This window comes from Myxine glutinosa, unplaced genomic scaffold (assembly GCF_964187855.1).
Source record: "Myxine glutinosa unplaced genomic scaffold, kmMyxGlut1.1 SCAFFOLD_1926, whole genome shotgun sequence".
NCBI lineage: Eukaryota > Metazoa > Chordata > Myxini > Myxiniformes > Myxinidae > Myxine > Myxine glutinosa.
The window spans coordinates 36,890-52,095 of NW_027618021.1; the positions used below are offsets into that span (position 1 = coordinate 36,890).

General features: G+C 44.7%; 1 protein-coding gene across 1 annotated transcript in view; it reads right to left on the reverse strand.

The window, feature by feature from the left end:
* LOC137421895 (protein unc-13 homolog A) overlaps window positions 1–15,206 on the reverse strand; it is a 63,737-nt gene that overhangs the window by 35,549 nt on the left and 12,982 nt on the right. The window contains exons 4-6 of the mRNA XM_078769281.1: window positions 14,540–14,759; window positions 14,191–14,418; window positions 13,070–13,211 (exon numbers count right to left, since the gene is read on the reverse strand). Of these exons, the coding sequence (XP_078625407.1) occupies window positions 13,070–13,211; window positions 14,191–14,418; window positions 14,540–14,759 (590 nt within the window). The remainder of the gene's footprint in view (window positions 1–13,069; window positions 13,212–14,190; window positions 14,419–14,539; window positions 14,760–15,206) is intronic.

The following is a 15,206-nucleotide window of genomic DNA, read 5'->3' on the forward strand; positions in this document are numbered from 1 at the left end:
TCCGTGGAGCAGCCTGCATGTATTGCACTGTGTGAATTATATAATTACCAACTCACGGTCTGAGGTAACTCGGCTAAATATTATCCGATTTGCACCAAATAAAGTTCATGAATGGTTTCACAGACCCCTACTTCTCACTAAAAGTGGAAACAGAATGTAAATCGGTGTTAAAACAAGGAATATTAACAGCTTTGACTTACCGCACTCCAAATTATAGTCCGGAAAACTGTTAGGGAAATTCCCAAAGTTCAAAGTGCCATAACTTTGTCAAAAATGATTGAAACGTCGTGAAGTTCGAACTTGATCTGTAACTTATCATGAGGAAACCATGTGCCAAGTTTGAAATCATTAGCATTAAGAGTTGAGAAAAAAAGTCCGGAAAGCTGTTGTTTGCGTGACAGACGGACAGACGGACAGACGGACAGACGGAGGGACGGAGGGACGGAGGGACGGCGTGCAAACCCAAAGTCCCCTCGGGTGTACACCGGTAAGGGACTAATAAATGAGTGGAGGTGAGCAGGGGTTCTTGATTTAGACAGTTCCAACAAGAGGGGGGTTGCTGGTGGACCAGGTGCGTCCTGCAGATACCTGGGAGATCGGGTACCCAAGTTGTAGACGATAAACCTGGACATCCATAAAACATTTTTTGAGCAAACCCACCTCCTCAAGAATCAGTGGCTTCACCCAAAAGTCGCTTTGAGTCCGCATCACAAATCGAGTGTGTCACATGGGACTTGCCAATGAATAAGTTCAACTGGTCCCATTATTAGCGCTGATTGGAGCATGTTCACCTCTCCGAACAAATTGCCCGCCATTTCCCAAGAGGCGCCGATGCCACATCAATGTTTCTCAATATGCACAAGGGATCTCCCCACATCTTGAGCCACCACTTGGTAAAAATTGTCTGCTCCGCAACCATCAAATAATAGGAAGAAACGAATTTGGTGGATTGTTTTTTTGAACTCCAATTTTCAACACAATAATTGAAAATGCAGTCGAAACGATTTGGTGCATTTTAAATTGGCCTGGAATACAGCTGGGATCCATGATCCTGGAATACAGCTGGGATCCATGATCCTGGAATACAGCTAGGATCAATGATCCTGGAATACAGCTGGGATCCATGATCCTGGAATACAGCTGGGATCCATGATCCTGGAATCCAGCTGGGATCCATGATCCTGGAATCCAGCTGGGATCCATGATCCTGGAATCCAGCTGGGATCCATGATCCTGGAATCCAGCTGGGATCCATGATCCTGGAATCCAGCTGGGATCCATGATCCTGGAATACAGCTGGGATCCATGATCCTGGAATACAGCTGGGATCCATGATCCTGGAATCCAGCTGGGATCCATAATCCTGGAATCCAGCTGGGATCCATGATCCTGGAATACAGCTGGGATCCATGATCCTGGAATACAGCTGGGATCCATGATCCTGGAATACAGCTGGGATCCATGATCCTGGAATACAGCTGGGATCCATGATCCTGGAATACAGCTGGGATCCATGATCCTGGAATACAGCTGGGATCCATGATCATGGAATACAGCTGGGATCCATGATCCTGGAATACAGCTGGGATCCATGATCATGGAATCCAGCTGGGATCCATGATCCTGGAATACAGCTGGGATCCATGATCCTGGAATACAGCTGGGATCCATGATCCTGGAATACAGCTGGGATCCATGATCCTGGAATACAGCTGGGATCCATGATCATGGAATACAGCTGGGATCCATGATCCTGGAATACAGCTGGGATCCATGATCCTGGAATACAGCTGGGATCCATGATCCTGGAATACAGCTAGGATTCATGATCCTGGAATACAGCAGGCAAATGGTGTGCAAATGTGTTATGAATTATCCATTATTTGATTGTCTCTGTAAATAATCGCCAGGAATTCACACAAGCCTATCACCTTTTTGTATGTGCAGGTTAAGCGGACTGTTAAAAAAACGTCAGCACATTCCGCTCATCATCATCGATGTACGGGATAAGAGGAAGACATCCTGTGACTAATCCTGGTCTACACATGCCCATTAAATTTACCATGAGTGATACCTACATTTGGCATTCATCTTGTAGAGTGTGCCCCATGGAGGATCTGCTGCATTCATAGGGTTAGTTTGGACAAAGGCCAAACTCAAAAACCTACTAATGTGAAAATCAGCACTCAAGAATCAAGTTTTGCAGCCAGAAGATTTGGTGAGATTAGAGCTGGCGGGCCTAAGCGTGGGATGCCCTGTGGTTGCAGCTATATGATGGGTTAATATGTCATACTTAAAGGTGGTGGCATCTTCTCTAGCCTTAATATGATGATGATCAGTTGTCTTCTCGACACTCTTGTATGGATGCAAATCTTGGACACCCTATCATCTTGACTGTTGGATACCCCATCATCTTGTATCTTGGACACCCTATCATCTTGAATCTTGGACACCTCAACATCTTGAATCTTGGACACCTCATCATCTTGAATCTTGGACACCTCATCATCTTGAATCTTGGACACCCCATCATCTTGAATCTTGGACACCCCATCATCTTGAATCTTGGACACCCCATCATCTTGAATCTTGGACACCCCATCATCTTGAATCTTGGACACCCCATCATCTTGAATCTTGGACACCCCATCATCTTGAATCTTGGACACCCCATCATCTTGAGTCTTGGACACCCCATCATCTTGAATCTTGGACACCCCCATCATCTTGAATCTTGGACACCCCATCATCTTGAATCTTGGGCACCACATCATCTTGAATCTTGGACACCCCATCATCTTGAATCTTGGACACCACATCATCTTGAATCTTGGACAACCCATCATCTTGAATCTTGGACACCACATCATCTTGAATCTTTGACACCACATCATCTTTAATCTTGGACACCCTATCATCGCCATATCAAAAGTCTTGAACAATTCCATATGCGATGCCTTTGCAAGATTCTTGGCATCACCTGGTGAGACAGAATACCTAACACCTCATACCGAGACAGTTGTCATATCCTAGGAATTGAGTACTTCCTGATGCAGGCCCAGCTTCGCTAGTCAGGTCACCTCACACACATGGAAGACCATAGAAGCCCAAGAACGCTTTTCTATGAAGAACTTAAATTTGGTAAACAGTCACATGGTGGACAAAGAAAGCGTTATAAGGAAGTCCTTAAGTCTACACCCAAGTCTTGTGCCATCCCAGTTGTCACCTGGGAACATCAGGCCACAAACAGGTCAGCTTGGCATAACATTTGCCACAAAGTCCTGGACCACTTTGAATGTGGGTGACTTACTATCGAGAGAGAGCGGAGCCAAGAAAGGAAAACCTGCCAACATCCATCTCCGCAAGGACCAGTCTATACCTGCGATGTTTGTGGTAGATGCTGTGGGACACCCATATTGGACTATGCAGACATCGCACAACGCACAGTGAGCTCGTCATCGAAGGGAAGAGATTCGTTGAAATCGACGACTCACACAATGATGATGATGATGATGGTGACAATAATACCTAGAATGCCACTCTGTAGAGAGTCAATGCTGAACAGTTTATGTTTTGTATCCCACTGGTAGGCCGGATCTGGATTCAGACCTAACCAAAATCTAATAATTTCGTCCTTCTCCCAAACCCAATCTCTCCACCAAATTTCGTCCGAATCCATCCACCACTTTTTGAGATATCCTGTTCACAGACTGACAAACAGACAGACAAAGGTGAAAACATCACCTCCATTCACCTTCGGTAATATGAATAATAGGTAATATGAATGAGGTAATATGAATTCCCTTCCTGGATTTTAAATGCAGGAGGAGGCCATTACACCCAATGAGCCCACACAATGGCTACCAACCTACGTTTCTTCGTCCATGCTCTATATTTTTAAACACCGAGCGTTGAGAAAGGAAGCAGCATGTACCATTTTTAAAGTCTTTGGTATGACTCAGCGGGAAATTTATATTGAAACAAGTTTAAAACGAGAACGCCACTCAGTAGAGCGCATACTCCCGCCGTGGGTCAAGTTGGAATAGTACGATTTCACAAAAGTTTCAGGGAGTAGTTCAAAGACAACACAAGACAGACACTGCACAGATATATATTTAGAATATATAGAAGACAAGTGAATCCTCTTGGATTGCGCTGAGGTTCGGGCATGGAATTTCTAGGAGGAAGTATAATTTGTATGCAATGAAAGTACATGTAATATGGGATCGAGTAAGATCGAGTAAGCTTCACCAGTGCGCGTGCGCGAATTTACGTCACGTCGGCAGCGAGAAGGCGTTCCCCAACACGAACCAATCAGGAACTGCCACGCCCACTTATATGATCTCAGAATTCCTGTGACAGGAATTAGCGTTACACTGGCTGGAAGTCATTCGCTAGAGGCGCTTCCTCAGCGCCAATCACCAGTGCGCGTGCGCGAATTTACGTCACGTCGGCAGCGAGAAGGCGTTCCCCAACACGAACCAATCAGGAACTGCCACGCCCACTTATATGATCTCCGAATTCCTGTGACAGGAATTAGCGTTACACTGGCTGGAGGTCAATCGCTAAAGGCGCTTCCTCAGCGCCAATAATGTTAAAAAAAAAAACAAGGCAATTTCACTTACATTTTCAGATTCAGCATTCAATTCTATATCAGTGAGTGTATTTTGAGGCATGTGTGACTTCAAATAAAATTGTAAGCCAGGAAAACGTTCATTTCATTCCTTAGGGATACAACATGTAAAACGGGCCCAAACGTGAAAACAAAACTCGCTCATTTTAAGTCGTACAAGCTAATGCGACCACTCATTCTTCTGGGAAGAATCCCGTGCACATGCTAGTCACACTTATAACTCACCTAAGTCTTTATAAGTTCATCAAATACTGACACCGCAATTGACATTCGCTGAGGTAAATGTTGATATCTCTTCTGAGGTAAAAAAAAAAAAAAAAAAAAAAAATTTTTAAAGCATTATACGTATCAAACGATACCTTTTATGAAACGGGGAAACCGAATACACACTTTGGTGGTTTTAAAATGACAGAATGTCTTTATTGGAAAAAAAAGAACCTTGAAGACGACGCTGCTAACAAAATACACCGCTCTAACGCATAACCACGAGTTTAAAGTACATTTACAACAAATATGAAAACTATTTTCATATCACAATCTTAAATATAGAATATATAGAAGATAATGTTAAAAAAAATGAGCCCTATTTTCCAATGGTAAACAATCCTTCAAAAAATTCCTGGATCCGGAATAATATCATGAGCTTCACCAAAAACAAATCAATTCTTCCTTATCCCAAGGGCAATCATCCCACCAACTTTCATCCAAATCCGTTCAGAACTTTTCTAGATATCTTGTACACACACACACACGCACGCACGCACGCACACACACACACACACACACACACACACACACACACACACACACACACACACACACACACACACACACACACACACACACACACACACACACACACACACACGATCGATCCCATCCCTGGCGGGAGTAATACGTTATTTGATGGCAGACATTGTGTGCAGTGAATGACTCGGATAGATTGGGCCAATCTTGGAGCAGATCCATTGGGGCGTCCAATTAATAGCGATGCGAGGAAGGTCTGCAGCGTTTACTCTGAATCAACGGCACGGTTCAATCAATACTACACATGTAGCATTACAGGTGCACAGTGCCAATTTAATAATCACAATCACCAAATTAAACACAGAAAAAAAAAAAAAACTTCAGCCAAACAGCAAACCACGTGATCAGCAATATCGATTTTATGATCAAATTGGCCTGTTGGTATTCTCATGTGAACCCCCTGGCTCATGATGCAGGGAATGCAAGTTCAAACTCCATACATCATTTGTGTTTGTCCACATTGTCTTCTAATGTCTGACCTGTGTGTGATGTATGTAGAAGCTCCACTCTGAACCTTGGATTGATGTCGAAAAATGTCGAGAATTGAACTACGACAATATGTTAGAAATATTAGTATGGCTTGTGTGGTATGGAACCACAGCACAATACATTAAATGCTGTAAACACGTGCACCAGAAATAATTTTAGAATATAACGTAACGAGATGGAAGCCCGTGGTAAAATACCATGACAGAAAAAAAAAAGGACGCTTTTCATTCTTGTCCTGATCGAAATGTATTCTTCTTGCCCTAAACCCCGCCCCCCCCCTCTCCAGACCGTCAGCCTGTGCTCCCAGACTCCCACACCCCCCATCCACTCCCACATCCCTATCCGCCCCCTCTCATACCTTCCGATCCCTCCCCGACCCTCAACCTCCCTCCCCAGACCATCACACCATTCTCCCAGACTCCCACACCCCCATCCGCCCCCTCTCATACCTTCCGAACCCTCCCCAACCATTCATCCCCTCCCCAACCATTCATCCCCTCCCAGACCATCACCCCATGCTCCCAGACCATCACCCCATGCTCCCAGACCCCCCATCCACTCCCACATCCCTATCCGCCCCTCCCATACCTTCCGACCATTCATCCCCTCCCAGACCCTCAACCTCCCTCTGCAGACCATCACCCCGTGCTCCCAGACTCCCCCACCCCCATCCACTCCCACATCCCTATCCGCCCCTCCCATACCTTCTGAAACCTCCCCGACCATTCATCCCCTCCCAGACCCTCAACCTCCCTTTCCAGACCATCACCCCATGCTCGCAGACCCCCACACCCACACCCCACCCCATTGGCTCCATTACCCCAACATCCCCATCCCAGACTTTTCTACCCCTCTCCCACCATTGATGAATTGAGGACCTTCCAACCCCTCCCCGACTCTTCCAGACCCTCAACCCTCCTCCGCAAACCATCACCCCATGCTCCCAGACCCCCACCACACCTCATCCACCTCTGCCACCCGCCTCCCTCACATCGCAGGTCCCTTCAATTCCCCCGCATTTTCTTTTCAACAATGATGGAAACGGCTTAATCGGAACAGTGTCCGCACGGATTGCACACCGCATCCGGTGATGTGCTCACTCGGACTCGAACTGCCATTTGTGTGTTGCAAGGGAGTGCCAGAACATCACATAGCCAGCTCAGAAGTTCCCCATTGCCCGGTGGTGCCTGCCTCGGCAACTTGCTGTATACACATCGTTAAAAGTAAATAATAAGAGGTATATTTTTCACAGTGCCGTCGCGAGATTCCCCAAATTACTCAGACAAAGACCTTATAATCACCAATGATGGGTTTTCTGGTGTGGTTCCTGTCAATTTTTTAAGAGGAAATAGTTGGAAACTGCCAGCTGACTATCACTCCAAAAAATCCCACACCCCATTGGCTGTTCTCCCCTATGTTCTCCCCTATACTGTTCTCCCCTATGGGCCGGTGCTCCTGCCTCACACCTAGCTCGGCTTCACGCTGTTGAAACCAAAGCTTTCAGAATTATTGGAATCTCCCGCGATGAAGCTATCTCTGAGGGCCTTTCACTCACTCACCGCAGGCAGGTAGGTGGTCTTTCTGTCTTCTACCGACTCCTCTCCGGCCTTGCACCCCCAGCTCTCTCTGTGCTCTGTCCCCCAAATATTCCTACAGGTCGCACAAGATCTGCCAGCAACCCTCTGATGGTTAAACTGCCGAAATCTCGGCTCTCTGCTCACCTTCACTCTTTCATTCCTCTTTTCTCCTGCCTCTGGAACAAACTCCCTCACTCCCTTCAATCCCACTCCTCCCTCCAGGTCTTTAAAACAGCTGTTCACCACCATCTCTTATCTTCCCCCATCCAAAACCTTGATCTTTTCTACCCCCGCTAATTCACCCCAGATCCATCTTGTTTGAAATTCCAACTTCTTTCCTGGAAGTCTTGGCAGTGTCCATATGTTTTATACCTCTCCCACCCCCGCCTTCCCATGCCCCCCCCCCAAAGCCCTCGCCCTCTCTCAGATCTCTCGATGTCTCCATGTCTCTCGGTCCCTGCTCTCAAATGTTGTGTTTGTGTCCTTCCCCCTCTCTCCCCATCTTGTCTACCGCTCCCAATGTTATATGTTTTATGTGTCGGTTTGTCTTTCTGTGTGATTAATGTTCGCTCTTTCACGAGCCTCGATCTTGTATACAAAAAACAAACAAACAAAAAAATCCTGCGTAGCGTTTGAAGCAAAAACATGTTAACTGCCCATGTGCTTTAATTTGAATTTTTTGAATTAATTTGATTAATTTACTTAATAATTAATCAATTAATAATTATTTAATTAATTAATTTACTTAATAAAAGCAACCTTTACTTAATAATTATAAATTTCACATAAATGTGGATTAATTAGAAGCAACTTTTACATAATTTATTGTTTCCGACGATCATTTCCGTGTTTCAGGGGGAACAAATAGACAGTATTAGCCTGTTGAATACATTACATAGAGTATTGTGAAATTCCAAAATCATCATATTTCTTAACAGCAATTTTTTATGGGGAGCATTCAAAGCACCATTCTGTTGCCTCATACACTGCCCCTGTTCAATAATTATTGGTCCGATTATAAAAATTATAATTTTCCCATAGGTTTGGATTAATTTTAAGCAACTTTTACTTCATAATTTTTCTCTCTCCGACGAGCATTTCTGTGTTTTCGGGTGGGACAGACAGGCACACAGCATTAGCCTATTATATATACATATATATATATACATATATATATATATATATATATATATATATAATGGTATCTGTAATCTGGTTCTCCAACCTAATGAGCGGACAGCATGACGTCATCGCCATGCATGTCCGCATTGCCTGCAAAGCTCCAGAGGAACCCTGCAAAGCTCCAGAGGAATTTTTAGGGTGGCATAGTTCCGAACCCGAAGGATCGGTAACCGACACAATTTCGGTCTTCGAGGCCGGCCGATAGGCACAGTGTGACCAGAAGGGACGAGGTTCTCCTGACCACGTGGCCCTCGACTTGGTGGGGTTTGTCCGCACAATGTGGGCGCTTTCAGGATGAACTTTAGCCGAGGAGCGTTTGGGCGCCCCGGTTTGATACTGCCGCCCACGCGCAGAACAACTTGTGAGTGCACGTGGGTCCCGGCGGTCCCACTGGCCTAGCGCTACCATGTTTAGACAGCGAAATCCGTCCCCGGGCACCGGCACCTACTCCCGGAAGTTTGAGAGAATAGCGGCGCCAGGCACGGTAGGACACCCGCGGAGCCCCGGCGGACCAGGGACGCGCGAGCCTACGCGTTAGCGTGCTACGGCGGAATCAACGGCTTCGGCCACGGCCAGGTCGATACTCGGCCCGGCCGCACCGGAAATGAACTGGTTCGACACCCGCGCTAGAGAGGTCGCGGGCGACTGAGATGTATTAACAAATTAATTAATTAATTTGAGACGTCCGATTTCTAGTGTTTGGAAATTTGGAAGAGCTTGACCCTAGCCTTTCCCTTGCGAGGGCAAGGAGGAACTTAACACTTAACACTTAAGCTTAGCTTGAAGTACACCCTGACCAGCGCTCACGGTGGGACGGCAAGGCAACCAGAAGGGACGAGGTTCTCCTGACCACGTGGCCCTCGATCTGGGAAGCGAGAGGCGTTCCATTAGTGGACGCGCCCCTCACACCCGACTTTTGGGCGGCCCCGGCAGGCCGTTTGTTTTGACGTTCCGTGACAGGCCCCGCACCCCCACCTCCGGGCCGACCGGGCGACCGGAATGAATCCCGGTGTCCCGATCCGAACCTTCAGAGCGGGCCGGCTGGGGAGTGACTGGCACCCCGTACCTGCACTTTCCGTCCCTGCGGTCCCAAATACCGGAATCACCCAAATACCACTTTATTCGACAAAATGAGGTGCGGCCTACATCTAGGCAAGGCCGCGTGACGTCATCGCGCTTTCACCTTAAAAGACTTATTTGATATAAGTTAATATTTTGATATAAGCCTTAGAATACCAACCCTATATAAGTCAATACCTTCAACGACACAGGCGCGCATTCGTGCCGCATGACGTGGTGACGTCATCGCGCTTTCACCTTAAACCTTAAACCAGGTCGGTAACTGTGAGTTTTGCATGCACTTGTGACAGTATCTGAATTTATAATCCGTAATGACGCACTGCTAGATGGTTCCTCTGGAGCTTTGCAGGCAATGCGGACATGCATGGCGATGACGTCATGCTGTCCGCTCATTAGGTTGGAGAACCAGATTACAGATACCATTATTAGTAACTCCCAACCGCAACCAGGTCGACTCCATATGATGAGTGGATACCAGAGATAACGTTACCGTGTGGCAGGCGGTGTTTATTGCTCCCAGCAAGGTGCAGCAGCAGCTGTATGGGACACCTTGCTGGCGGTTCTCCACTGATGATATGGGGGTCGCATAGTGACTGATATATATATATACGTATATATATATATATATATATATATATATATATATATATATATATATATATATATATATATATATATATATATATATATATATATATATATATATATATATATATATATATATATATATATATATATATATATATATATTTGACCCTTCCTCACCTGCCCCCTCGTCTGAAGTTCAACTCTTTCATGAGTCTCAATTAAAAATAAATAAATAAATAAACTTGATATACAATACAGCTTGGCTGTTTTACTATGGCGTTATGGAAAAATCCACAATAATCGTGCGACATGATACTTATTCAGACAAAGGAAATTGAGCAAATAATTATAAGTGGAGGAAACCAACAGAGATGATCAATCTGGAACCAAAAACAACCTTGTAATATAATGTTTTCATCTGCTACTTCAATGGCAAAGTTTTTTTTTAAATTTCCTCACACAGTTTTTTTTTTTTTTTTGTATACACAGTCGAGGCTCGTGAAAGAGCTAACATTTATCAAACAAACAAATCAAACAAACAAGCAAACAAAGTATATAAAAAGGGGAGCGGTCGACAAGATGGGGAAAGAAGGGGAGGAAGCACACAAACACAACATTTGAGAGCAGGGACATCGGGAGATGTGTGGGAGGGAGAGGGCCTGGGGGGGGGGGGGGGGGGGGGGAGGGCAAGGGTAGGTAGGCAAGGGTAGGTAGGCAAGGGTAGTAAATTTACCTTCCAATCTCCCGACCTCGTTTCCCATTTCACCATCTTATATTCCCACCCCCACTCATCATTTTTCCCATTATGCTTCCCATTCTTCCCTTATTTTTCTCAGTTTATCCCCTACCGTTGTGTTTGCAAGAAGTATATGATGCCGATCGTCTTCATTACCTCTGCCACCAAAGGTGGATAGAGGTTGTGTTTTCACCCCCGTCTGTTTGTCTGTGAACAGGATATCTTTAAAAAGTTGTGGTCAGGATCGGCAGAAATTTGATGGAGCGATTGGGTGTGTGGCAAGGATGAAATTATTAGATTTTGGTGAAGATCCAGATATGAGAATTTTTTAAAAGTGATTCTTCACCATTGAGAGATAGAGCCACAAACTAAAACGGCACTCTTCGATGTTTTGACGTCAACCGATATGCCTCCACCCACATTATTACATCATTAGACAATACTTGTACCAAGTTTGATTTTAATCTCTTCAGCTGTTCTCAAGCATCACATTTTTACCTGACATGACCTCTGACCTTTGATGCCAAAATCTAATCAGTTCATCTTTTCATCATAATATATACTTGTACCAAGTTTGGTCAAAATACCATCATTGGTTCACAAGTTAGCTTGGTAACACCGAATTTTTATCTAACAGGATGTCAGACATTTGAACTCTTGACCCCATATTATAATCAGTTTATCTTTACATCATGATGCATTGATACATACCAATACCAAGTTTGACTTGGATCCCTTCAGACATTCTTAAGTTATCGCGGTAATGAAATAACTGTAAATTAACATGACCTCTGACCTTTGACCTCTTCACCACATAATCTAATCAGTTCATCTTTGCATCATAATACATGTACGAACCTTGTTCAAAATCCCATCACTGGTTCACAAGTTATCGCGGTAATGAAAACCTATTAGGGACGGATGCACAACCCGAAAACATAATGCCTCTGGCGACTTAATCGGAGCAGGATATCTCAAAAAGTTATGGATGGATTCGGACGAAAGTTGGTGGGCATGTTGGGTGCGAGTCATGGAAGAATTTATTCGATTTTAGTGAAGTTCCGAATCCAGATCTGAATACGAGAATTTTAAAGTGATTCTTCACCCATTGAGAAAAAAAAAAAAAAACACCTTTAGAGGCCATTTTTCCCCGCAAGCGGGGGTTGGCCTTTTTCGGGGACCGTGGTTGTTGTTGTTTTTTTTGGTCCCCTTTTTGAAGCAATGTTTTACGGCCGGATGCCCTTCCTGCCGCCGACCCTTTTTGTCGCCTTTTTACGACAAACAGGGAATTACCAGTGAACTGGTACTCAATTTGCCGATCTCGGAAGGATGACAGGCTGAGTCAACCCCCCTGGCGTTAATTCAGCGATCGACCGGGATTCAAACCCAGGATCCTAGGATCCTAAGCTGGCACCCTAGCCGCTAGCCCAACACCAGGCAACGCTAGCCCAATACCCATTGAGAGATAGGGCCAAACAGATATATGTATAACATGAAACTTCAAAAAGTGGTGGACAAGTTATGACAAAACTAGGAGTTGGTTAGGAGACAACAAGAGGCCGATTAGATTTTGGTTCAGGTCCGAATCCAGATCCGACCAATTAGTGGGATCATACAAAACATAAACTGTTCAGCATGGCGGATGCATGCTCTCTACTGATTGCCATTCTAGTTTGTATCCTGGTATGTTAAGCCCCGAATGTGGATCTCTTCCCATGCTGGCCAGACATTTAAAAGTGACAAACCAAGAAACACCGTTTCCATCTCCTTGTGTTGCCAAACCATGATCAACAATTTCTAGCAGATCACATGACTCATCACCTAACACTTGTTTTGATAGAAAATGAATGTGGGAGCATTTAAGTCATTCCACACAAGCATTTAGAGATTGTTACATTAGACGTAAAGAGAAGAATAATGATCAAAAACAAACTGGGACATCAGTTGCATTGGAGAAAATTAAGAGATTCAACTCACAAGTGAAACTTCTCGTCCCACACAGGGTTCAAGTTTCCATAAATCGTTTTTGTTCTCTTCTTTGTTTTTCCAACCTGTACGGTCACATAAGGGTCACTCGATCCAGTCTTGTCTTTTGCCTGCAGGCCTTGAGCACTGACAACTGTAGGAACAACAAAAGTCAACAAGTATTTGGAATGGAAAACCCTTCTAAATTCCATGTTATCAAAGTGTAGACAAGAGCAAGAGTGCATATATGGTGAGCAGGTGACAGCTCATACACTCAAACATTTAAAACTTGAACAATGCGACTGTGTTCGCTAATATGCCTCCGCATAATTCAACAACGGGTAGATGCCATCACTCTGCATATGTATGGGCAGTGGATCACGTTTGTGAAGTTTTGTGTTGATCGGATAAGGTTCGTTTTTCTATCCAAGATGGCTGCCAAACCACGTGACCTATGACATCATCATTTTCGAAATATATGCAACAGTGCTGTTAGATGATATTTGTAAAATTTCGCATCAATAGGGTGAGCGGTTTCAGAGATATAATTATTTAATATTTTCCTTCAATCCAAAATGGCTGCCAAACCATGTGACCTATGATGTCATAAATTTAATATTTCATTACAAATGGGTCGTAGATCATGTGCATGCAATTTCAGATTTTTAGGATAAGGAATTCGATTAAAACATTTTTGACTGGTATAACACTTCACCTATGATGTCATCATTATCATGCTTTTGTTTCCCAATGGGAGTACTTGACCATGTGCCAAGTTTCAGATTTTTCCATTCAGCGGTTTCCGAGAAATAATTTTAGAATTATTTGCTTTTAATCCAATATGGCTGCCATACCACGTGACATATGATGTCACAATTATCATAAAAACATTCTGCATGGGTGTCATTCCTACCCTGAAAGTTTCGTCTCAATCAGACATATGGTTGCTGGGAAAAACGAGGTTTAGCCCGGACGTACGCACGGACAACCCAAAAACATAATGCCTCCGGCGACTTTGTTGGCGGAGGCATAAAAAGATCAAGATTAATAATAATTCCTCAGGTAATCAAAGTGGCACCTCACCCAACCCAAATGAGGAATCCTCAAAATGAATGGAGGTGCAAGAAACGTACCCATGATGGATAGTTTTGCTGACCACTTAGATGTGCCATCAAGGACGCTCTGCTTGACAGCCTTGGTGTGCTGTGCGTGCAAAGGCTTGGAAATGGTGAACACCTCTCGAATAAGTTCAAATATCTCAGGCTTATTTCTCTCACGGATTTTCATGCGATCCTTCATGGCCATTATGATGTTCTGTGTGCGGTCCTCCGCGCCATGCTTCGAACTCTTTTCAGCGGCACCTGCAATGAATTGAAGATGAAATAATTCACCGTCGCTCATCATTGCTTGAAAACCGCCGAATGAAAATGATCAAATCTGCAAAAGAATTGCACACCATCGCGCAAAATGGGCACGACTCACGCTGAAGACAGTCGGCATTGAGCAGATCCTGACACTTCTCGTGGCATTTTACACCGCACTCTTTGCACCTCATGCCCTGCCGAGCAATGCCCCACAGAAGGCCTTCACATTCGTAGCAGTAGGTTGGTGTTGTCGCTGTCCAAATCTCAAAGTTATGCGGCGTAGTGCAAGAGATTGGGTAGATAAGAGCTTGCAAGGTCTTCTTGTATACATGTGCTTTCTGCAGTGCGGCACAACAACGAAGAAGCATCAAAGAAAGATGTGTGCGTTTCAGGAAGTATCAGAGTATATCAACAATCTGTTCACGTTAGTGCAACGAAAGCTTGTATAGTAATACCCCGGCCTACGTCATTAATTGGTTCCATAAGCCGTGACGTAACTCAGTTTTTGACGTAAACCGGGCGTAATGTCTTAAAAATGCCTTAAAATGAAGACAAACACCGTAATTCGTAAAACTAGAGTAAATAACTGGAGGAGGCTGCGGCTTCGTCCTGAATCTTTGCCGCTCCCCGTCGGGAGTCCCTCCGTTGTTTTCTATCGGTCGGGTCTTCTCCTCGAACGGGGTGACCGGCACGGACGTGTCGACCGTGAGCTGGCTTGTGTGCCGAGTGGCTCCGCGGCCCGCTTCACCACGGCGTGCTTTACCCAACGTGTCCGAGCAGTTTCA